This window comes from Spinacia oleracea, chromosome 6, assembly GCF_020520425.1.
Source record: "Spinacia oleracea cultivar Varoflay chromosome 6, BTI_SOV_V1, whole genome shotgun sequence".
Taxonomy (NCBI): Eukaryota; Viridiplantae; Streptophyta; class Magnoliopsida; order Caryophyllales; family Amaranthaceae; genus Spinacia; species Spinacia oleracea.
The window spans coordinates 758,407-782,107 of NC_079492.1; the positions used below are offsets into that span (position 1 = coordinate 758,407).

At 39.0% G+C, this 23,701-nt stretch overlaps 2 protein-coding genes across 2 annotated transcripts; both read left to right on the plus strand.

Annotated features, from left to right (window-relative positions):
- Positions 1-744: 744 nt before the first annotated feature.
- Positions 745-3,839, plus strand: LOC130463116 (NAC domain-containing protein 82-like). Its single transcript, XM_056832159.1, has one exon. It carries the CDS (start codon positions 1,432-1,434, stop codon positions 2,350-2,352), a length of 921 nt encoding a protein of 306 aa, XP_056688137.1. The 5' UTR covers positions 745-1,431; the 3' UTR covers positions 2,353-3,839.
- Positions 3,840-7,374: 3,535 nt separating this feature from the next.
- LOC130462507 (protein FAR-RED IMPAIRED RESPONSE 1-like) lies at positions 7,375-19,748 on the plus strand. Its single transcript, XM_056830882.1, has 3 exons — positions 7,375-7,437; positions 7,900-8,652; positions 19,227-19,748. The coding sequence occupies exons 1-3, from the start codon at positions 7,375-7,377 to the stop codon at positions 19,746-19,748; spliced, it is 1,338 nt and encodes a 445-aa protein (XP_056686860.1).
- The last annotated feature ends 3,953 nt before the right edge of the window (positions 19,749-23,701 follow it).

Genomic DNA, 23,701 nt, shown 5'->3' on the forward strand with positions numbered 1-23,701 from the left:
TGAAGTGTACGGTCACAAGCTTTGAAGGGAATAATATGAACATGGTGAATCAAATTGTTGAAGCAAAAAAGGAGAAATTATTTTATACCATTTGTTTCATGTTCTCCATTTTGTTACTCATTATCTCGACTAAGTTTTGAGTAATGTACCATGTACGAATTTTAAGTGTTTAATTTCAAAGTTCAATTGAGTTTTCATTTTAATAATTTCTTTTTATCCTTTATTTTTTTTTACCTTTCATTAAATATGCCTAGGAGACATAATAATTACCTTTACCATTTGCGCTTTTCAATGTCACAAAATACCTTTACTAGATTTGTTACGTTTTACATAAATACACGCATGTTGATTATTTAAAATACAACTTGAATTAACGAAAACATCGTATAATAATAAAATTAAAACATTATAATTAAAGAACATATAAGATATATTAATGAAGGTTGGAATAGAGGAAAGAGGTCCCAAAAAGTCAAAAAAGACTCTTACACAACCAACACTACAACCTAAACACTTCCCAAGTTCAGCGTGTCAAATCACTTCCCCCAAATCTCTCCTCTACAAAAACACTCCATCCCTTCACAATCTTCCACATTACTCCACCCAAAACCAAAAAAAACCTTCAAAATTTGAAAAAAAAATGGAGACTGACTTGGGATACGAGGTTCACAATGTTGAAGATCAGGGGAAGAACGGAAAAGACGACGGCACGGTGGAGGTAGACCCAATTTCTTTGTTGGAAAAGGTATGAAACTAGCTCAATTCACTTTGACATAACTGATCTACCTTTGTAAGTTACACTCTTGGGGTTAATTGTATGTTTCTTTTGAATTGATGTTGAGTTTCCAAGTTCTACGCCCTTATTTTTGCGTAATTCGAAGTATTTTCCATGGATTTTTCGACTGAATTTTGTTTGGGTAGGTTTATTCTTAGATGTAACATTCATAAATCTAAAATATTTTGGGAATTCAGCTGAATTAGGTACTTAATTCAAATTGGGGGTTTGATTTTACCATGTAATGACCTTTGATTAGTTGATTATATAGTGTGGTTGATAAAATTAATCGACAAACAGTACAAGTATGAGGGTTTTAATTGAGATAATTGAGATAATAATCTTAATACAATTTGGTATTCTTCCTTAGTTTGTTTTATAAATTAATTGGATGACAATGTACAAGTCATAATAATAACATTGAATTCTTTGAGGAATTTGCTAGTTTACCAACCTAAGCATGCACACAAAAGGGGAAAGGGGTAAAACAACAAAAACATACTACTTTTGGTTCACATTTAAAGTGGGGGAGAAGTAAACAATATGGTGATATTTTAGATGTAGTAGTGATATTAACTAAACAATGATTTGTCAAATATTTTCATTGACAGCTGCCACCGGGTTTCCGATTTAACCCGACGAAAGAAGAGTTAATTATGTTCTATTTACCGAAGAAATGTTTGGGCCAAAACATGGGTCCGAAATGCATAAATGACGTAAACATTTATGATCACTCGCCTTGGGAATTACCATCATTGTCATACCTACATTCTAAAGACCGTATTTGGTATTTCTTTTGCCCGAGAGTAATGCAAGATAATGGTAAGACCCCTAGGAAGACTCTAAAAAACGGGTATTGGAAAGAAACGGGCAGGGTTACCACACTTACTCATAAGCAATATCATGTTGGTGATCTTAAAACGTTCATCTCCCACATAGGGGTGGCACCAAAAGGAGAACGTACTAATTGGGTTATGAAAGAATTCAACTTAACCGAATACATGATACAAGAAATGTGTGTGGTAGATAACTCATACGTGCTTTGCAAAGTGTATGAAAAAAGTGGTCCGGGGCCAAAAAATGGAGCAGAATACGGGGCTCCATATGACAAGAGTGAATGGGACAACAAGTTTGATAACCAAAACACACACAACTGTCCTAGTGTGTATGTTAACCAAGTACAAGGAAGTGATCCTAGCAACTCGAATTGTGGTCAGAACATCAATGCTAGTGAAACCAATGCAACAAACTTTGCAGGCATCGAGCCTACTTTCAACATCGAAGAACTGCTAGAGGGTTTCACAAACCAAGAACAAACCACTACGGCAGATGTGCAAATGGAGGATGCATTCACGATTGAAGAACTAGTCCAGGGTACGCAAAACGACAACAACAACAACACCTCAAGTCTAGTTCAAATGGAAAGTGCTATAGATGATCTAATGGGTGATCCAAACCAAGATGACACAACTTGGATCGATGCGATGAGAGAACCTAGTTTCACGATTCAAGAACTTTTTGGTGGTCCGGATATTACTCTTGATGAATTTCTTGATTTGGATTTTGGGAAACTATGAAGAACTTCACCAAGGTATATATGTCTAAAGGTACAAAATTAACTACTAATTGTATTAGTTTCTCTACTAATACTAACTAGAGTACAACTTTTGGTGTATTGGTGGTACTTGAACATTATATTGTATTGGTGCTAGTTGAACATTATTTTGTATTTTGGTGTATTGGTGCTACACACAAGTATGGCTTGTAGCCAATGTATAACTTTTTGATCATATGGCTGCCTTTAGTTTGTTGGGCAAAGGTACAGGTAGATGTAGTCTGTTGTTCTATGGGAAATTGGTCTTTTGGTTACACACTTCATTTTGTGTTACACATTTGGTGCTTAAATATTAGCCCAGAAAATTTATTAAATTCTGGATGAAGTTTATTTTATACCTACATATACTTTTATTACAACATAAATGGAGTTGTATTACAGAATTAAATAACACACTTCAAGTGTAACAAAAATATTTAACTTTGGATGAAATTAAATTCATAAATGTATAAACATTAATTATAAGATATTTGGACTTGTATTATTGATATTATACTATAGATATACAGGTCAAATAAATTTTTGACAACTACATAGCAATGGGTTCGCCCTCATGTCACACTGGTTACACACTTACACCTATAATAAAGCATTGCTATCACGATAGACGCGGGTTCGATGCTTGTAAACAGCAAAAGTACAACACTCCCCCCCCCCCCCAACCTCTTTTTTTGGATCTGTTCCAAAACAATTCAACGTCTTCAAAAAACATTTAGTCTTTTTTTTTATTAATTCCATACACCAAACAAATTAATCGATTATTAACCATCTTTCATTCCAGAAAATATATGAATTATATACAGATATACAGGTCAAATAAATTTTTGACAACTACATAGCAATGGGTTCGCCCTCTTGTCACACTGGTTACACACTTACACCTATAATAAAGTATTGCTATCACGATAGACGCGGGTTCGATTCTTGTAAACAGCAGAAGTTCAACCCTCCTCCCCCCCCCTCTTTTTTTTGATGTGTTCCAAAACAATTCATCGTCTTCAAAAAAATTTAGTCTTTTTTTTATTAATTCCATAAAACAAACAAATTAATCGATTGCTTACAATCTTTCATTCCAGAAAATATATGAATTATATACATTTTTTTTTTAATAACTTCGATATCATCGAAATTTCATAAATAACAAAAAGAAACTACATCTGAAAGAAATTCTAAGAACTGCAAAAACAAAAATAGCCGCACCGAAACGAGGATTGAAACATAATCAAAAACCATAAGCAAGAACCGCAGTGCTTTTCATTCTCATCTGCAAACTTTCAATGAAAATGGTGAACATTGGAAATAACGAAATTTACCACAGAAAATAAAAAGGTAAAAGTTAATTCAATACTTTGAATTTCAAATTCAAAATGGGGTTTCAAAAATTTGGTGCTGAGTTGGATGGGAGTAAGCTGACTGTGATATGACTAGGATTTTAATAGCCAACCACAGCCCAGGGTAACATTACTAGAGTTACCCAGAGGGTAACTGTGGGTTTTTCGAGCATTTGTCTCTCTCTTTCTTTTTTGTAGTCACGTGATTCCTCGTCCTCTTTCTTTCTTTCTTTTTTTGATTTTTTTTGATTTATTATTATGTATAAATCATATTAAAAATAACAATAATAATGATGTTTAATGCTGGATGATTGATGACAATATGATGTGGATAAGATTTTGTCATTTTCCTTCTTAGACTCACGTAACGCTGCCCCTTCCTTTTTTTTGATGATGACGTGGTCCCCCGTGACTTATCATTTTTCCCTTTTTTTTTTATGTTCATGCTGCTTATGAACTTGTAACCCACCAGTATGCTCTTTATAATATAATCAATGACATGATGATAATCAATGGCCAAAACCTTGTTTTTCTTTTCATGCGCACGTTTACTGCCCTCTTTCTGGAAATATACTCCGTATTTTTTAATAACAGAAGTACATAATAGTAAAAATTCGCAAATTTTATCGTTGATAATAATCCGTACTGCCTTTTTTATCCGTATGACCAACATTCCAAATAAGATGCTTCCGTTAAGCATTCAATTGATTGTATTTGAAACAAACATCTCGTATTGTCTGGAATTCACTAACATGTACTATTTTGTTGTTGATTTCGTAGGAACAAAATAGTCACCATGATTTACTTCAAGTATCACGATACTCCGGGAGAGGAGGCATTGTCACTCATGCAAGATGTTAATTCACTCGAAGGAACACACATTCGTTCATTTCCTCCTGTGACGGGTCCTTTTGCAAAAATTAAACCTCGTACAGAGTTCTCAGGCCCGAAGAGCTGGTACAAGGAGTATTATGACGTCAATGCATTTGGTGGCAAAACACCCAAACATGTCCTTATTTCGTCACATCACCGTCCTTGCATAGAGGCTCGCTCATTTCAGACGCTATCTGCGCGTTTGTCCCGTAAGGAGGCAAAATGGAGTCATTGCCTGAAATTTGGAGTTGAGCCCGCATACATTCCTCTTTACTGGGAGTGGTTAGAAGATTTCCTTCGTCATTCCAGATATACACTTGGCAGTACTCATATTCTTGATGTCGTTTATGCTTCTTTGTATCTCTACAAGTGTAATTCGCCCGTCATGCAGGCTTTTTGCGATTCATGGTGCCCTACAACAAACACACTACATACTTCAGTTGGAGAAATGTCCATTAGCCTTTGGAACATATATGACCTTGGTGGGCTTCCTGTAAATGGCATTTTCTATGATGAGGTTGTCCCTTCTGCTATTGAACTGGAAGGTTCTGACGATGCCGACAGTTTATACCTCCCTTACAGCTGCAAATATTTGTTCACGGCACTGCAACACTTGTCCGAGAAACACAGAGTTGGAACCATAACATTCGAGACTTGGTGTCGGTTTTGGTTTTGCGGTTCATCAAGGTACTTCTTGGCTTCTGGTAACAAAAAGTCCGTTCTTCCAATGACTACGAAAGACTTCAGTTCATTTAAGGATCCTCGACCGTGGAGCGATAGTACTTACGAAGCATTTCGCTTTTTAGGGATTCCTAAAGCGCATTGGAAACAAACATATTTGGCCGCCTTTCTTTCGTGTTGGCTTTGTGCTTTTGCTTTGCCGGTGTCAGATGTGGGTTGCATCCGTCCTAGCACCTTCAAACCCGCCTCATTTCTTGCAAGTGGTAAAGAGACTTCCTTGGCTATCCCTGTCTTGGCTAGCATTTACAATGGATTGAACAAGATTTCCAGTTCTCCTACACCGGGCAAAAATCGTGAGTCTTTCCCCGCACAATATGTATATGTCTGGACTGCTAAGTATTTTCGGAGTCATCACATCTCAACTTGCAAATTTGTTGGTGCCCCCTTAGTTGGAATTCAAGGCTTCGATTCTTTCATAAAGCTCTCGGATGCTAAATCATTTGTTTCTTCTGGCCTGGATGCTAACTGGCTCGCTAATTCGATCCCTGATAGTTCAGATGACAAGCGTGAGGACTATAATCAACCAAGGCAATTCACAAACTTTTTCATCAGCATGCGGTCCTGCTTCTTGACATTAAGGTTTGATAATAATTACGTGGTCGAACCTTATAGTCCGCACAGATTCAGTCGACAATTCGGATTCCACCAAGATGTGCCAGGTGAACTAGAAATACCGACACAAAAGATTACCAGGGAGTACATGTTCCATCTTTTCCAGTCCAGCATTCGTTCGAATACGAAGGCCACCTTTTTCATCCCTAGTCATACATTTAATGTGCAATCTCGAGTTACTCTAAGCTTTACATCATGGTGGGAATCGGTTATTTCTTTAACTGGGTCTTAGTACTGAATCGAAAGACAAAGCTGCCAAGTCTACAACTGGCTCTCATAGGGTTAGAGTTAGGCTACCCAAAAGTTCCGCACCATCTTGTCAGCCTAAAGAAACGTCTTCCAAAGTGCCAGAAGTGACAAACTAGCGAGCAAAGTTGTCTGTAACAGGCCCTCTCATGATGAGCATGTCGGTAAACAGACAGTTTTTGATGATATTTACGTCGACGGGTCTGAATCTGAACTATCTCCCGAAGAAATGGAGGTCCGTATATATATATATATATATATATATATATATATATATATATATATATATATAACGCATGACAGCATAAATAAAAAACTGAGTTACTCTTGTTTATTCTTCACGTAGACTTTGTAACTGGGTAACATATACAAACGATAAATAAATAAAAATTAAAACAAAAGAATGATGAATGATGGTTGACAGTGGGCCCACACTCCTTTTGTTTTCTTCCTTTTCCATGTTGTTGTACCCATTTCATTTCTCTCTTTTATTTTTATTTTTTTTATTTGACAAATGATGATTGATGGTGACCATGAGACTTTGTCTTCTCCCTTCTAATTCTCCCTGTCACGTAAATTGCTCCCCTCTTTTTTTTTTCTTTTTTTTAAGGGGAAGAGTATGATAATGAAAGGTGGGTTCCACATCCTTTTCTTTCTTTGCTCCTCTTACTTTTACACGTGAAAACAAGACCAAAAAAACTAAAATTGAAGTCTGATTACTTTAGTTTAACCTTACTGGTGGGAGGAAGTCTTTGTGTATACTAGGTATACCATTTAAATGGTATACTAGCAATAGAATAATACTAAAATCAGAAGTGGGGTCATTAAAGTTAGAAAAGAAAAAGGAAATGGGGGTTAAATGTAAGCGCCATGATATTTTGGTGAAATTGTAGAGAGAGAGTGAAAATTTCCCCCAATTGCGCCAATGTCAGTGTTGAAAAATTAGGCGGAAAAAATGGTGAAATAATTTGCATAATTTTTTTTTCGTAAACTTTAATTTCTATTCTGTTTAATTTCTTCCCCCAATTTCATAATTATCTTTCAGATCTGGTTTGTTTGATTAAAAATTTGAAATCCGTATGAATGAAGCCCTCGAATGTGGAAGCTGGGCTCACCTTGTGTATGGTGTTTGTCATGAAGTAGGCGTGGATAAGTTGGACAAAAATTGGTAGGCGCCGGAAATGAGAACTTCTAAGGAGGGTGAAGGAGTGGTTGGAAGCAAAAGGAGGTTGCAATTAAACCAGGTATGTTTCCAAGTTTCCGTAATTAGTTGTAAATAAACCAAACATTTCATTTTTTCATACAATAAATGCATTCAACTATTAGTGGAAAAATAATGTCGAAAATTTTATTAAAACGAGGTCATTCAATTCAGTGAGTAGAGACTGAGAATTAGTTATGGTATGAATTTTTTAATTATCCATGTTATAAATTTGAGTAATGTTGAAATTACGGTTTGAATTTGGTTACGAAATATGGGGAAAAAAATTAGGATAAAGATGATTGGGATAATAATTAGGATCTCAACGATGATTGGAATAAAATTTAGGGTATTGTTATTGATAAATTGTGAATTTACGGAAAACATTTTGTTAAAAGAGGAAAAGGCAATGGGGAACACGAACTCATTGGTAAACATTTTTAAGGTTTGGTATCGGAATCCTGTACCATACTCCAAATTAAACACAATAAATATCATTATGTAGGTTCTTGAATTGGATGGGGAGGAAGAGTTGTTGGATGATGTAGGGGAATATTGTAGTGATGATGGGTTTGACGAAGATGATGGGGTAGGTGATGGTGTAGAGTCTGAAGATGGTGGAGTTGAGGAGGTAGAAGTTGGTGAAGAACGTTGGGAAGATGACGAGGATGATGTTGTGGATGATTATGATGAAGCATTAGATGAAGGAGATGAATTAGATGAAGAATTGTGTATTGAAAATGATGATGACCTGAATGAGGTTAATGATGATAATTATGATGAATCCGGAGAAATGGGAGTGGGGCGAAACACTACTTGTATGGAGGATGGAGACATTGGATGCCCTGGTGATGGAGATGGGGTTTCAACCATTAACGCAGATTTGTATACAACTCCTACGAAGCGGAACAAAGGTCCCGTTCTATCGACCCCTTCTGTTGGAATGTCTTTTGCTAATTGGGAAGCATTGAATAACTATTTTCGATCCTATGGGGAGCAACAAGGTTTTGGTGTAGTGTGTATGGGAGGGAATAAGAGCGGGGTGAAAGACAGTGAAACGGGCAAATCGAATTCCCTGAGGACCTATGTTTGGCGGTGTGAGTGTCATGGAAGGCCAAAATACCGGCGGATGGTGAATGGCAGGGTAGTTACCTGCGCAGAGGAACCAATTCTTAAGAGGAAGACGAAGAAGTGTAGTTGCCCTGTTATGCTATATGGGGCTCGGACCAAAGAGAATTTATGGGTTGTGAAGAGTGTTGTGAAGGAAATAATGCCCTTGGTCCAAGTATGCATTCTATGTTAAGTCTAATAAATGCGGTTCAGTATTAATTAACAAGTTAATAATTCAGTGAGATCAAGTGAGCTGAATGCCTAGCTAGAGGCCGCTTCAGTTCAAGTGGAATTAATGATATTAATCCACAGCTTACTCTTGACTGAACCCGTAGGGTCACACAAATAGTACGTAAACGGATCAAGTATTTAATGGCATTAAATACTCCATCTATGAATATTCGGAACCGACGGATCTTGGTTTCAGTGGGAGCTAAGATCGTCACAGGCAAGAAATGAATACTCCGGAAACGATGATATTGCCGGAAACGGAAATATGGATCGTATCGGAAAAATAAATATTATCCAAGTCGTAGATGTTGCCGGAAACGGAAACATGGTACGTATCGGAAAATATTATCGGAAATGGAAATATTGCCAGAATCGGAAATATTGCCGGAAACGGAAATATTGTCAGAATCGGAAATATTACCGGAATCGGAAAATAATTCCGGAAATGGAAATATTAAATATTTGTTCGAAACGGAAATTAATTCCGGAATCGGAAATATTAAATATTGTTCGTATCGGAAATGAATTCCGGAATCGGAAAATTTAATCGGAAGCGCATCGTACGAATAAGCATCGGACGAGGCCTGCCGGACGAGGCCCAGCACGAAGCCAGGCCATCGCCCAGCAAGCCAAGCGCGCCGCACAAACAGCCACGCCAGGCCCAGCGCAAGGCCAGGCCCAGCAGGCTGCGCAGCGCGCACAGCGCGCACAGCACGCGCAGCGCGCAGCGCGCGCGGGCGCTGCGTGGGCTGCTGCTCGCGCGCACGCATGGGGCCCATTGTGGCAGCCGTGCGTGTGTGTGCAAGTGTTTGTGTTCGTGCACGTTTCCTAAAACATGCAGAGTTCGGTTAATGATTAAATTCCTAATTCTATTTGATAAATTAATTAAAATTAGAGTTCTTGTAGGATTCTAGGTTTAATTAATTTGTATCTGAATAGGATTTCGATTCCCTTTCCATATCCCTATAAATATTAGGCTAGGGCTCACAATTTATAACAAGTTTCAAAGTATTCAAAAGTGAGTTTTTTGAGAGAAAATTAAAACACACATCTTGCTCATAAAAGTGCCGAAATTTTCTAGTACCTTAAGGGCGATTCTAGTTGGTCAATCTTAAGGCGGATCCGGACGTACTGTGGACTATCTACGGAGGGACGACACTTGGAGTCCTAAAGACTTGTCCTTGTTCGGTTCGGGCGCAGCTGGGGAGGGCACGCAACAAAGAGTATGCATCTAAATTATGCTATATGATTATGTGTAAATAATATGTTGTCCTGGGTTAATGGTTGTTTCCGCATGATCTATGTAATGTCATATGTATCATAACCTTACAGTGGTATCAGAGCCCCTTATTATTTTCATAATCTAAATTGCATGAACATGGTTAAATATTACAAATTTGCAAGAATTAAAAGGGGTGATTAATTTTCGTAATTGTTAATTAATTGCAAATTGCGTTTATTTAATTATACGTACGCAGTTTTTCGGCAGTTTCTTCGTTACTCATCCGAATTGAGTGATTTTTGTGTCAATTCCGCATGTAAAAGGCATTCTAAAATTTTGACAAAAAGAGTATTTTTCTGCCGAACTCAGAATTCTCAAATTCGAAGCCCAACTATGACTTTTCGAAGGTTTTAGTTTTTCGAATGCAAAATTTCGTAAATTTAAGATGTTAAATTAAATATTTGCGATTCTTGTTGATAAATCTTGAATTTTTGATTGACCTACTGCATATGTTTAACAAGTTTGAATGCCTAGTCTTGTTAATTATGCAATCTAATTTGTAATTATGATTAATTTGTTGAAAATTAGAATAATTTAGAATTAATTTGATTTTCATAATTAATTGTAATTTAATTAGAAACCTATGATTAAAAACCACCATAAAAATTGTAAATTTATGATAAATTTTAAATTTTTATGACCTAGACTTGAATCCATAACAATCGGAAATCAATTGGATAATAAATTTTCGATTTTTTCGCCCTAAAATTATGAAATTAATATTATTTATTAATTTGTCATTAATTTTAAATATAAATTTTAAATTTTTATGCGATTCGTTCATAAAACTTGCACGCACGAAGCAATGGACGCTTCGTGTTACCCTTAAGGGGTGTTGTATAATGCGGGCATGCGACGACGAGCAAGGGAGCTCGTCGCCCGTGCGGCACGAATGCAATGAGCAAGGGCGTAGTGCACGAGCACAAGGCAGCAGCCCTGCCTTGTGTCGTGTGCCACGAGCAATGGACGAATGGGCATGGGCGAAGGGCGAGCCAAGGCAGTCGCGTGTGGGCAGCAAGCGAGCTGCGCCACAACGCGCGCGGCCTCGCACAAGAGCGCGCAGCCTCGCGCGCAGCGAGCGCAAGCTCGCGTGCCACGAGCGCTGCGCCCAGCATTGCTCGCGCGCACAGCGAGCGCAAGCTCGCGTGCCACGAGCGCTGCGCCCAGCATTGCTCGCGCGCACAGCGAGCGATGTCGCGCGCCCAGCGAGCGATGTCGCGCGCCCAGCGAGCGATGTCGCGCGCGCATTGCGAGCGATAGCTCGCGTGCGATGAGCGCTGGCGCGCGCAGCGAGCACCAGTGCGTGCGGAGGCTTGCGATGGAGATGCAGCAGCTATGCGACGAGCGCATGGGCTGCGCGCACATGGCCAGCAATGGCTGTGTGCGTGCGGCCCATGGGCGTGCAACGCGTAGGGTGTTTGCGTTACGATTAAAGATCGTTTTGAATGTTTAATTTGAAAATTTCAGTTCACGTAATTTTAATTAATTTTAAAATTAATAATTTAAATTATTTTCTTGGATTTTAATTTTGAATATTGTAATTATAATAAATTTTATTTATTCTAATTATTTTACTAAAATTAAAATCATGAATTAATTTAAATACGACTGAAATTAAATTAAACTTTTGGATTCAATTATAAATTGATATGAGCTTTAAATTTTAATTAAATTTGTATGTTTCCGGTTGGACTAGAAATACATTTTTATGTTTAAAATTAGTAAAGCATATAAATTTATTGGTTTAAGTGGGAGCGCTTTTTAGTCATAAACTCTTGATTAGGTCTACAAATCCTTAAGGTTAAAACAAGTTGATTAGAATTAATAAGGACTGAATAATTGGTAGATTATTGGTGCCCTTGATTAATTGCTGCAAATGTTTACGTGATGCATAATGTGTTTTACTAACTAGCTATGTGGGCCATTCATGATAATGAATGGGTGAATGGTATATATTGTATATGTACTGTTTTGCAGGTTATGAAGTGACTAGTATGGCCCAAATAGGATAGAAAATATGGGCTGCGTACCATTAATTTGAATGTAATTGGTCTGAAGTACCAAAGTTATTTTTCAATTCAAATATGGTCTGCGTACCATCAAATAGTTGTAATTAGTTATAGCTTATCCTATTTGAAGAAAATGGTGCCTCCCACGGAGATTTTCAAGACGGATTTTGAAGTTAAAGCTTCAAGATGAAGTCGGGCCATACTAGATCACAAATATCTTATGCATGTTTTAAGTTATTTATTGCTTTTAAATATGTCTTAAAATGCATGAGATCAAAAGCTTGATTATGTTGCATGATTAAGGATTTTAGTTCACTTAAAATCTAACCAACATAGTAAGAGCTTTAAGTTCCAAACTTAAAAATTGAGTTAAAAGGTGCCATGCCAAAATATACACTTGCTTGGATATCCTTTACATCAATCTAGTAATAGTTTTCGCTCAGCGAGGTGTTACTTATTGGTCCTAAAGGGGCAAGGTACACAAATAATTGTGAGTACATGTTAGTTTTGGTGAAACTCAACGATATAAGTAAAGAGTCCTTTTATGTCGTGGCAAAATCGATAGGTTTACCTAATAAAGTTCTTAGACGTACCTATCAACCAAGAATAGTTTCTAGACTATTAGCAAAAGGCTTTTGCTTACCTAAGATGTTCTAGGATTAAGTCGACAAACTGTGCTTAGTTCTTCAATGATTTTAGGATCTTGGAATCATTTTATTCACACCTGCCGGAACACATAACTTGAATAAAATGCTTAATAAACATTGAATTATGCATGTATGCTAGAGTTTAAGTTTATTAAGAGAAACTGTGAATGGTTATTTATTTGTTTATTCTTTTCAATTGTAGTTTTTAATATGGCAAACAACAATTCATTCAACATTCGATCAATTCTCGAAAAGGAGAAGTTGAACGGGAAAAACTTCCTTGACTGGCAAAGGAACTTGCAAATAGTTCTTATGCAGGAAGAAAAGGAGTATGTCCTGGATGAGGCGATGCCCGAAGCTGCAGGCGACGGGGTCACTCAGGCAGCCCTCAATCGTTGGATTGATGCCAACAAGGATGTGAAATGTCTAATGCTCGCCACCATGAGTGCGGATCTGCAGAAAACGTTCATCAACTCAGATGCTTTCACAATCATCAGTGAGTTGAAGAACATGTTCCAAGATCTGGCTCGAGTCGAAAGATTCGAGACTCATAGGCAAATTCTTGAGACCAAGCTTAAGAAAGGCGAGCCCGTAAGTCCACATGTTCTCAAAATGATTGGACTCATTGAGAATATGAGTCGGCTGGATCAGCAATTTTCTCAGGAAATGGCTATAGACACCATCCTCCATTCTCTTCATAGCGGGTATGATCAGTTCAAACTGAACTACAGTATGAATAGTCTGGACAAAACGCTCACTGAGCTTCACGGTATGCTGAAGACCGCTGAAAAGACGCTCAAAAGTGATAAGCAGGATGTGCTTATGGTGCGTGGGGGCAAGTTCAAGAAATCTGGAAAGAAGAGGAATGCTAAGAAAGGTGGCAACAAGGCCAGCCCAACTAAGCAAACTGGCGCCAATTCTGCAAAGAGGAAGGTCAGTCAACCCACTTCTGAATCCGAATGCTTCTACTGCAAGAAGAAGGGGCATTGGAAGAGAGATTGCTTGAAGCTAAAGGAAGATCAGAAGAACGGAACAGTCGTTCCATCTTCAGGTATTTTCGTTATAGACTGTATACTTGCTAATTCAACTTCTTGGGTATTAGATACAGGTTGTGGCTCACACTTATGTTCCAATCCACAGGGACTAAGAAGAAGTAGAAAGTTAAGCAAGGGTGAAGTCGACCTACGAGTGGGAAATGGAGCACGGATTGCTGCATTAGCCGTAGGAACTTACTATTTGTCGTTGCCCTCCGGGCTAGTTTTGGAACTGGAAGAATGTTTCCATGTTCCAAGTCTTACTAAAAACATCATTTCAGTTTCTTGCTTAGATGCTAAGGGATTTTCCTTTTTAATAAAAGACAATAGTTGTTCGTTTTATTTTAAAGAGATGTTTTATGGATCTGCTAGATTAGTCAATGGACTTTATTTATTAGATCACGACAAACAAGTATATAACATAAATACCAAAAAGGCGAAAAAGGATGATTCAGATCTCACATATCTGTGGCATTGTCGATTAGGCCATATAAACTTGAAACGCTTAGAAAGACTTCAAAGGGAAGGAATTCTAGAACCATTTGACTTAGAGGATTATGGTAAATGCGAATCATGTTTACTTGGCAAAATGACAAAGCAACCTTTCTCTAAAGTTGGAGAAAGAGCAAATGAACTATTGGGTTTAATCCATACAGATGTATGTGGACCAATGAGTACAAATGCTAGAGGTGGTTTCAGCTACTTTATCACTTTCACTGATGACTTCAGTAGGTATGGTTATGTCTACCTAATAAAGCATAAGTCTGAATCCTTTGACAAATTCAAGGAATTTCAGAGTGAAGTAGAGAATCAATTAGGCAAGAAGATTAAGGCACTGCGGTCTGATAGAGGCGGTGAATATCTGAGCTATGAATTTGATGACCATCTGAAAGAATGTGGAATTCTATCAGAATTGACTCCTCCTGGAACACCACAATGGAACGGTGTGTCGGAACGGAGGAACAGAACCTTGCTAGACATGGTCAGGTCAATGATGGGTCAGGCCGAACTTCCATTAGAATTTTGGGGACATGCACTAAATACAGCTGCACTCACTATAAATAGAGCTCCGTCTAAAGCTGTCGAAAAGACTCCATACGAATTATGGTTTGGAAAGCCTCCAAATGTGTCTTTTCTTAAGATTTGGGGATGTGAAGTATACGTCAAACGATTAATTTCAGACAAACTTCATCCAAAATCTGACAAATGTATCCTTGTGGGCTATCCAAAGGAAACAAAGGGGTATTACTTCTACAATACATCTGAGAACAAAGTGTTTGTTGCTCGAGATGGTGTCTTTTTGGAGAAGGATCACATTTCCAAAATGACAAGTGGGAGAAAAGTAGACCTCGAAGAAATTCGAGTCGAACAACAAACTCTAGAGAATGCTCAAGATGACATTCAGGATGAAACTCAGAGATCTTTAGAAGAATCTGGTGAGAATCATGGTCAATCTAGAAATGTTACCCCGCGTAGATCGCAAAGATATAGATCTCAACCGGAAAGGTACTTAGGTATTTTGACGAACGAGAGCTATGACGTTCTATTACTTGAAAGTGATGAACCTGCGACTTACAAACAAGCTATGACGAGCCCTAGCTCCAAGCAGTGGCAAGAAGCCATGCAATCTGAATTAGACTCCATGTCTGAAAACCAAGTATGGGATTTGGTCGATTTGCCAGATGGCTACCAAGCCATTGGAAGCAAATGGGTTTTCAAACTGAAAAAGGACAAGGATGGGAAACTTGAAGTTTTCAAAGCTAGATTGGTTGCAAAAGGTTACAGGCAAGTCCACGGTGTGGATTACGATGAAACCTTTTCACCAGTTGCAATGCTAAAGTCTATTCGAATAATGTTAGCAGTCGCTGCATATTACGATTACGAAATATGGCAGATGGATGTCAAAACTGCTTTCTTAAACGGCGTTTTAACAGAAACTGTGTTTATGACACAGCCTGAAGGTTTTGAGGATCCAAAGAATGCTAAAAAGGTATGCAAGCTAAAGAAGTCAATCTACGGATTGAAGCAGGCATCCAGGAGCTGGAATATACGTTTTGATGAAGCAGTCAGTGACTTTGGTTTCATCAAGAACGCAGACGAATCTTGTGTATACAAGAAGGTCAGTGGGAGCAAAATTGCTTTCCTAGTATTATATGTCGACAACATATTGCTTATCGGAAATGACATTCCTATGTTGAACTCTGTCAAGATTTGGCTTGGGAAATGTTTTTCGATGAAGGATTTAGGAGAAGCACAGTACATATTGGGCATCAAGATTTACAGAGATAGATCTAAAAAGATGATTGGACTTAGTCAAAGCACTTATATCAATAAGGTGCTTGATAGGTTCAAGATGGCGGACTCCAAGCGAGGCTACCTACCCATGTCTCATGGAATGACTCTAAGCAAGACTCAGTGCCCAAAAACACTTGATGAGCGTAGACGAATGAATGGGATTCCATATGCATCATTGATTGGTTCAATAATGTATGCTATGATATGTACACGCCCGGATGTTGCGTACGCACTCAGTGCTACGCGCAGATACCAGTCAGACCCAGGAGAGGCGCATTGGACTGCTGCCAAGAATATTCTGAAGTACCTGAAAAGGCACAAAGATGACTTCCTGGTCTATGGTGGAGATGATGAATTAATTGTTAAAGGCTATACGGACGCAAGTTTCCAAACCGACAAAGATGATTTTAGATCACAGTCTGGGTTTGTCTTCTGCCTCAACGGAGGAGCAGTAAGCTGGAAAAGTGCTAAGCAAAGCACCATTGCGGATTCTACAACTGAAGCGGAGTACATTGCTGCACATGAAGCAGCAAAGGAAGCTATATGGCTAAGGAAGTTCATAGGAGAACTTGGTGTAGTCCCCTCCATTAAAGGACCAATAGCCCTGTATTGTGATAATAACGGAGCTATTGCACAGGCAAAAGAGCCTAGACACCACCAGAGAGTCAAGCATGTACTTCGTAGATTTCACCTTCTACGAGAGTTCGTTGAAAGAAAAGAAGTCGAGATAAGCAAAATTGGAACTGATGACAACATATCAGATCCATTAACTAAACCTCTGCCGCAGGCGAAGCACAACTCGCACACTGCAGCTATGGGAATCAAGCATATTGGAGAATGGCTTTGATGTCTCTGTTTAATGTTTTAAAGTTTTAGAGTTTAAATCTTTGTAAAACATTATTGGTTAATCATTCACAATAAATGAAATGAATTCATTTTTCCATTTAATTTGTGGTTTATTAAATGATGAGTCCCTTCAATTTGACGATATATTCAAGATAGACTGTCAGGACCAGTCCTGTGACTAAGAAATGTCTATCAAGTGAACTTGAATGTCAAAGGTTGAAAATGGTCCCTAATCGGAGTTTTCTATAAAATTGGACGCATAGAAAACGTTAGACGATTAGAATGCAAGATGACTAGTAGTTCTGTTTCTTGAACTATGTGGACATGGCAATGTCATAATCATTTGCATAGATACTTACTTTGGGAAGACTAGTATCGGACAAGACCTATGAAACTTTACTGTAAGAGATGAAAGTCTGTCATAAGTAAATTTCATTAAATTATTAGACACTAAATCCTCAATACCTGATTGATTTGAGATTACTTGTTTGAGAACTGGTTGCTTTGACGTTGACCAACCGTCGCACCGTAAAAGGAGGCTATAAAGGCAACGCTCAGGTAATCACCTATCAAACGAAGTCTAATCTCAAGATCGCAAGATTGGGATTGTCCTCCCATAAATCAGGATGAGATGCTTAAAAGTTGTACAAGGCCACTCGGAGAGCTAGAAACTGTGAAATGCATGGCCGTGCTCGGATGAATCATAGGCTATGATTATCTGTTTATTTGATCAGTTGAACTCTGAAACCGAGGAACACCTCTGGACATAATAAGGATGACAACTCTTACCTTATGTTCAAGAGCAAGCATCGAGCGACAAAGGAATTAGGAAATGCACACTTGTCCCTAAGGACAAGTGGGAGACTGAAGGAAATAATGCCCTTGGTCCAAGTATGCATTCTATGTTAAGTCTAATAAATGCGGTTCAGTATTAATTAACAAGTTAATAATTCAGTGAGATCAAGTGAGCTGAATGCCTAGCTAGAGGCCGCTTCAGTTCAAGTGGAATTAATGATATTAATCCACAGCTTACTCTTGACTGAACCCGTAGGGTCACACAAATAGTACGTAAACGGATCAAGTATTTAATGGCATTAAATACTCCATCTATGAATATTCGGAATCGACGGATCTTGGTTTCAGTGGGAGCTAAGATCGTCACAGGCAAGAAATGAATACTCCGGAAACGATGATATTGCCGGAAACGGAAATATGGATCGTATCGGAAAAATAAATATTATCCAAGTCGTAGATGTTGCCGGAAACGGAAACATGGTACGTATCGGAAAATATTATCGGAAATGGAAATATTGCCAGAATCGGAAATATTGCCGGAAACGGAAATATTGTCAGAATCGGAAATATTACCGGAATCGGAAAATAATTCCGGAAATGGAAATATTAAATATTTGTTCGAAACGGAAATTAATTCCGGAATCGGAAATATTAAATATTGTTCGTATCGGAAATGAATTCCGGAATCGGAAAATTTAATCGGAAGCGCATCGTACGAATAAGCATCGGACGAGGCCTGCCGGACGAGGCCCAGCACGAAGCCAGGCCATCGCCCAGCAAGCCAAGCGCGCCGCACAAACAGCCACGCCAGGCCCAGCGCAAGGCCAGGCCCAGCAGGCTGCGCAGCGCGCACAGCGCGCACAGCACGCGCAGCGCGCAGCGCGCGCGGGCGCTGCGTGGGCTGCTGCTCGCGCGCACGCATGGGGCCCATTGTGGCAGCCGTGCGTGTGTGTGCAAGTGTTTGTGTTCGTGCACGTTTCCTAAAACATGCAGAGTTCGGTTAATGATTAAATTCCTAATTCTATTTGATAAATTAATTAAAATTAGAGTTCTTGTAGGATTCTAGGTTTAATTAATTTGTATCTGAATAGGATTTCGATTCCCTTTCCATATCCCTATAAATATGAGGCTAGGGCTCACAATTTATAACAAGTTTCAAAGTATTCAAAAGTGAGTTTTTTGAGAGAAAATTAAAACACACATCTTGCTCATAAAAGTGCCGAAATTTTCTAGTACCTTAAGGGCGATTCTAGTTGGTCAATCTTAAGGCGGATCCGGACGTACTGTGGACTATCTACGGAGGGACGACACTTGGAGTCCTAAAGACTTGTCCTTGTTCGGTTCGGGCGCAGCTGGGGAGGGCACGCAACAAAGAGTATGCATCTAAATTATGCTATATGATTATGTGTAAATAATATGTTGTCCTGGGTTAATGGTTGTTTCCGCATGATCTATGTAATGTCATATGTATCATAACCTTACATGTTGTTACTGAACATTTGAACCACATTCCCACTCCTACCAAGTCCAACCATATTTCCATGTTCCGGGTCAGGAAAATTACTCAGACAATCCTGAAACAGATTGAAAATGATCACGATTCAGGTGCACCTGTGGCTCAGATTTTCAATAACTTAGCGGGAAGAAGGAATGGTGTAGAGAATATTGGTTTTACGAAAAAAGACGTGCATAATATTTTGAATAGGAGGATGCGATTAAGGCTACGAGATGGGGATGCTGTTGCGATGATAAATTATTTAGATAAAATGACAAAGGATAATCAAAAAATTTTCCATCTGCACCGGCTTGATAAAACAGGGAAGTTGCAGGATGTAATGTGGGTTGATGCTCGTAGCAGAGCCGCGTATGAGTACTTTGGGGATGTGGTTTGTTTTGACTCCACGTACTTGACAAACAAGTATGAGTTGCCATTTTCGAACTTTGTTGGGGTGAATCACCATGGGCAAACAATTTTGCTTGGATGTGCATTAGTGTCTCATGAAACCGCGGAAACGTTCGTTTGGCTCTTTAGGGCATGGTTGTCTTGTATGGGGGGTAAAGCTCCCGCTGCTATTATGACCGACCAGGATGAGAAAGGCAATTAGAATAGCAATGCCAATGCCTAAAACCAGACATCGTTGGTGTATGTGGCATATTATGCAGAAGTTCAGCCGAAAATTGGGTTCGATGACTGATTTTCCCCAAATAAAAGTTGCCCTACAGAATGTCATATACAACAGTTTGACCCCTGTTGAATTCGAAGAAGGTTGGGCTGAAGTGGTGGAAACTTTCAAGCTGAAGGAGGCTAAGGAAAGCTACAAGTGGCTAGTAGGTATTTTTCATTGTTTGGTACTACTTTTAATTCTAATCGTGATATGATAAAGTATACATCATACGAAACCGCGATAACATTTTAGATGGGTACACGTTTTCATTTAATTATGTACCAAACTGCAATAAAAATTTGATTTACATGTGCAATGTGGTTGGTATTTCATATATGGCATTGTCTTTGGTGAGAATGTCTTTCATGTTCATTTCCTTTTGTTGTTAATTTACCTAATGACCTTTTTTAAATGTATAGGGTTGTATAATCAGCGAGAAATGGTGATACCTGCATATGTGAAGCATATTTTTTGGGCGGGGATGCAGACGACTCAGAGGGTTGAGAGTATTAACAGTTTCTTCGACGGGTACTTGAAGAAGAATACGAGATTATATCAGTTTGCTCCTAGGTACTGCAAGGCCATGGAAAGTAGGGCCAATGATGAAAAAGCTGCTGATGTGAACTGCTGTCGTTTTACTCGGTCTTTGGTTGGAGAGTTTGCTGTGGGGAGGAAGTTCCAGAAACTATATACGGATGCGAAGTTCGTTGAAGTCCAGATCCAATGTATGCGGGTATGTTACGTAACACCTATTACTTCGAAAGTAGTTTCTGATGTGGAGGTTGAGCATACGGTGTCTGACAAAGTATGGGTATGGTCCAAGTTCTTGAGAAAGGAAATATCTTTGGCAGGCCGGAAGCGTATATACGTCGTGCTGTTCAACAAGGAGACCTCTTTTGCAAAGTGTGACTGCAAACATTTCGAGTGCCACGGCATTATGTGTAGGCACATCATTAAGGTGTTGGACGTAGAGGATGTGGAAAATGTGCCTGTTGGATATATAGTTGACCGATGGAGGAAAGATATACAACGCAAGCACACTCTTGTGAAGGTTGCTTATCATGATCCCGAGAAAACAGAAGAAGTTAAGCGCTATGACCGGATTATGAATGCGGTGGAACCTGCTGCCCTCCGTGGATCACTTTCCGAGCAGAAGTTGGATTTGGTCATAGAAGGTATTATGAATATTGTGCTACGTCTTGATGAGGGTGATGCTCTTTCAGCATTTGGTGATAACGAAGCTGGTGCACTGACTTCCGGGGGGAACAGGATGGCGATTGTTGGTCCTACGACACCAGGCTCCGTTAACAAACCTCCAAACAGCGTTGGGGATGATACTACCACACTTACCCCCCTATTATGGTTAAAGATCCTGTTCCGCGAGGTGGTTTAAAGGCTCACAGGACTCGTGAAAAAAGATTTTTACAACCAGGTGAGAATAAAAACTCCGCAAGGAAGCAAGTCAGGAAAAACAAGAGTGTTGTACCACAAGACTTTCCAGAAACCAGCAATTGTCAGAACACTTGCCTTCCTCAACACAACTACGTGCAGCCGCCAAACACCTTCCATCCTGGTTGGGGATCCCACGATCAATGTGTGAGTGAATCACATACGCAAATTAAACTTAAACAAATATTGATGTGAGTTTGTGAGTTTGTGATATTCTATTTAAACACATATTGATTTGAGTTTGTGATATTTCCAGGGGTATAGTGTTGATTACCCGCCTCAAATGGCTGGGCAAGTAAGGGGGACTATGGTATACCCTCAGCAGAACTACAACAATGGGGTATCTGTTCAACAGTTTCAGGTGATTTTTTTCGTGTCCTTTTGTACCACTCATGTTATTAAATGTTTATTAGCCGTCAACAACATTTACCTTGTATTTATTAGAGTTTGACATGTATACAGTCATCCGGAAGAGTAAGTGGAGTTGTTGCCACAAATTTGTTTCCCTCAGGACAGACAGAAATTCGCATGTCTGTGGGTGGGATTCGTATGACCCCGGAGGGTGGTGACGTACTTTTGTCCCAAGACCGTTGTGGTATATCAATGTCACAAAACATATCTGGTGGTCCAATTGCCCAAAACCGATCCGGTTTACACATGTCCCAGAACATTAATGGTGTGCAAATGTCGCAAAACTTGAGTGGAGTGCAAATATCTCAGATGTCGCAAATGTCCCAGAATGCTGGTTCCATTCGTTACTTCACCAGTAACAGCAGCAACAGAGGTGGAAATTATCAAGAGGCCGGGACTCGTTGTATGCCTGCAAATCATAACCAGCACCGGCATAGTTTCCAGGTTGTGAACGAAACCTCCCATGGGGATCATCGTAGTTATCAACCAACTACTAAACACTTGTTGCAGTCCAATCCGGGTTTTTTAGTCAATGAGGGTGGGTGTGGAACGCATTCTACACATGGCGCCAGTGGTAATCTAGTATTCACTCAAGACCTGCTCGGTTGTCATGACCTTACGAAGAATTAGAATTGATTTCCATGGTGAAATCCACCCAATAAATCTACCTTTGTGGTACGTTATTTGAAGTTGATTGACTTCCATCCAATAAGTCTGAATTATGGCGTGTTACCATATGTGCATTCCTCTGTAACCATATGATTCAATTTGTAACCCAATTTGGGGTTTACAGGATGTCGTAACTTAAATAAGGTTACTTTAGATACTTTCGTAAACTGAATTTTCATAATTGACACAGAACTCTGAATTACTTCGAGTTTGCTATGTACTAAACCATGTATAATTCGGTAATTTGGTACCCTACTTCGTGTTTGCTATTTTTAACAGTATTTGTGTTAGTGTTTTTGCGGTTTTGTGTTAGTGTTTTTGCGGTTACTTTGTTTTAAAAAATAAAGACGAATAATACGTATGAAGAATAAGAATAAGACTACTAATACGAAAAGCATCATCCGCAAAATATTACATGGAAGGCAGCGCCGCCTAGGTTGAAACTATAAAATACACCTATTACATTTCCGACGAGATAAAGGTAGGCAATGTCTGAACAACAACAAATAACTTACCTGTTACTATTACGCCATAGAAGTAGGATAGAAAAATCTAGCCAAACCTAATAACTAAATACGTCATGGTGATGAATACTATGCCGATAAATACTACGCCGTAGTTAAGCTAGTACCTAACTAAGTTCTTATACTATAGGTACAAAACAACCTACGTCATAAGTACTACACACACACTGATGGGGAAAATTGTGTATAACCCTACATAATAAGTACAACACACACACTGATGGGGAAAATTGTGTATAATAACTCCAGACTCCGGCGCTTACAGTTCCAGTTTACGCGCAAGTGGTTGCTTCTGGAGCTTCACCGACTGCATAAATCAAATAAACCATTACAATCAACTAAAATGTTTTCTAATTTTCTACATTACATAGTTCGTATGAGACATAATAACAGCGGTAGCGGTACCATACTCACCCATAATGGTACCATACTCACCCATAAAATATCGGTATGCATTGTAATGCAGTACTATGTACACCTGTTTGGTACTATGGAGTCAACCCAATGCAGTAAGCATACCTGTTTGGTACCCTAATGGAAGTACCAGACGATGTAAAACAAAGCGTTGGGAACCGAAATAAGAAATTAAATGAAGTACCTCAAATAAGACAGTAAACAGGAGGTTGGCCGAACCCAAATCAGATTCATTGTAATTTGGTAACAAGTCGTTTCCCCGCCACATAAGGACAACCCCTCCGCATTGATTCTCAAACCATTTGGATTGATATTCTCCTGGTAAGTTGCTAATTAGCTCCCTGCAGTCGTTGTTACTTATTCGGGCTTCAGTAACCACCATGAGTGATGGATGGTGCCTTGCAAACATCTCAAAGAAGGTGGCTC

Bases quoted from the DNA above. Each gene is read 5' to 3' on its own strand.
- LOC130463116 (XM_056832159.1), top strand. From the start codon at position 1,432: ATGTTCTATTTACCGAAGAAATGTTTGGGCCAAAACATGGGTCCGAAA.
- LOC130462507 (XM_056830882.1), top strand. From the start codon at position 7,375: ATGAGAACTTCTAAGGAGGGTGAAGGAGTGGTTGGAAGCAAAAGGAGG. The intron at 7,438-7,899 runs GTATGTTTCCAA...ATCATTATGTAG, and splicing joins GGAGGTTGCAATTAAACCAG to GTTCTTGAATTGGATGGGGA. The intron at 8,653-19,226 runs GTGAAGGAAATA...ATCCTGAAACAG, and splicing joins TATGGGTTGTGAAGAGTGTT to ATTGAAAATGATCACGATTC.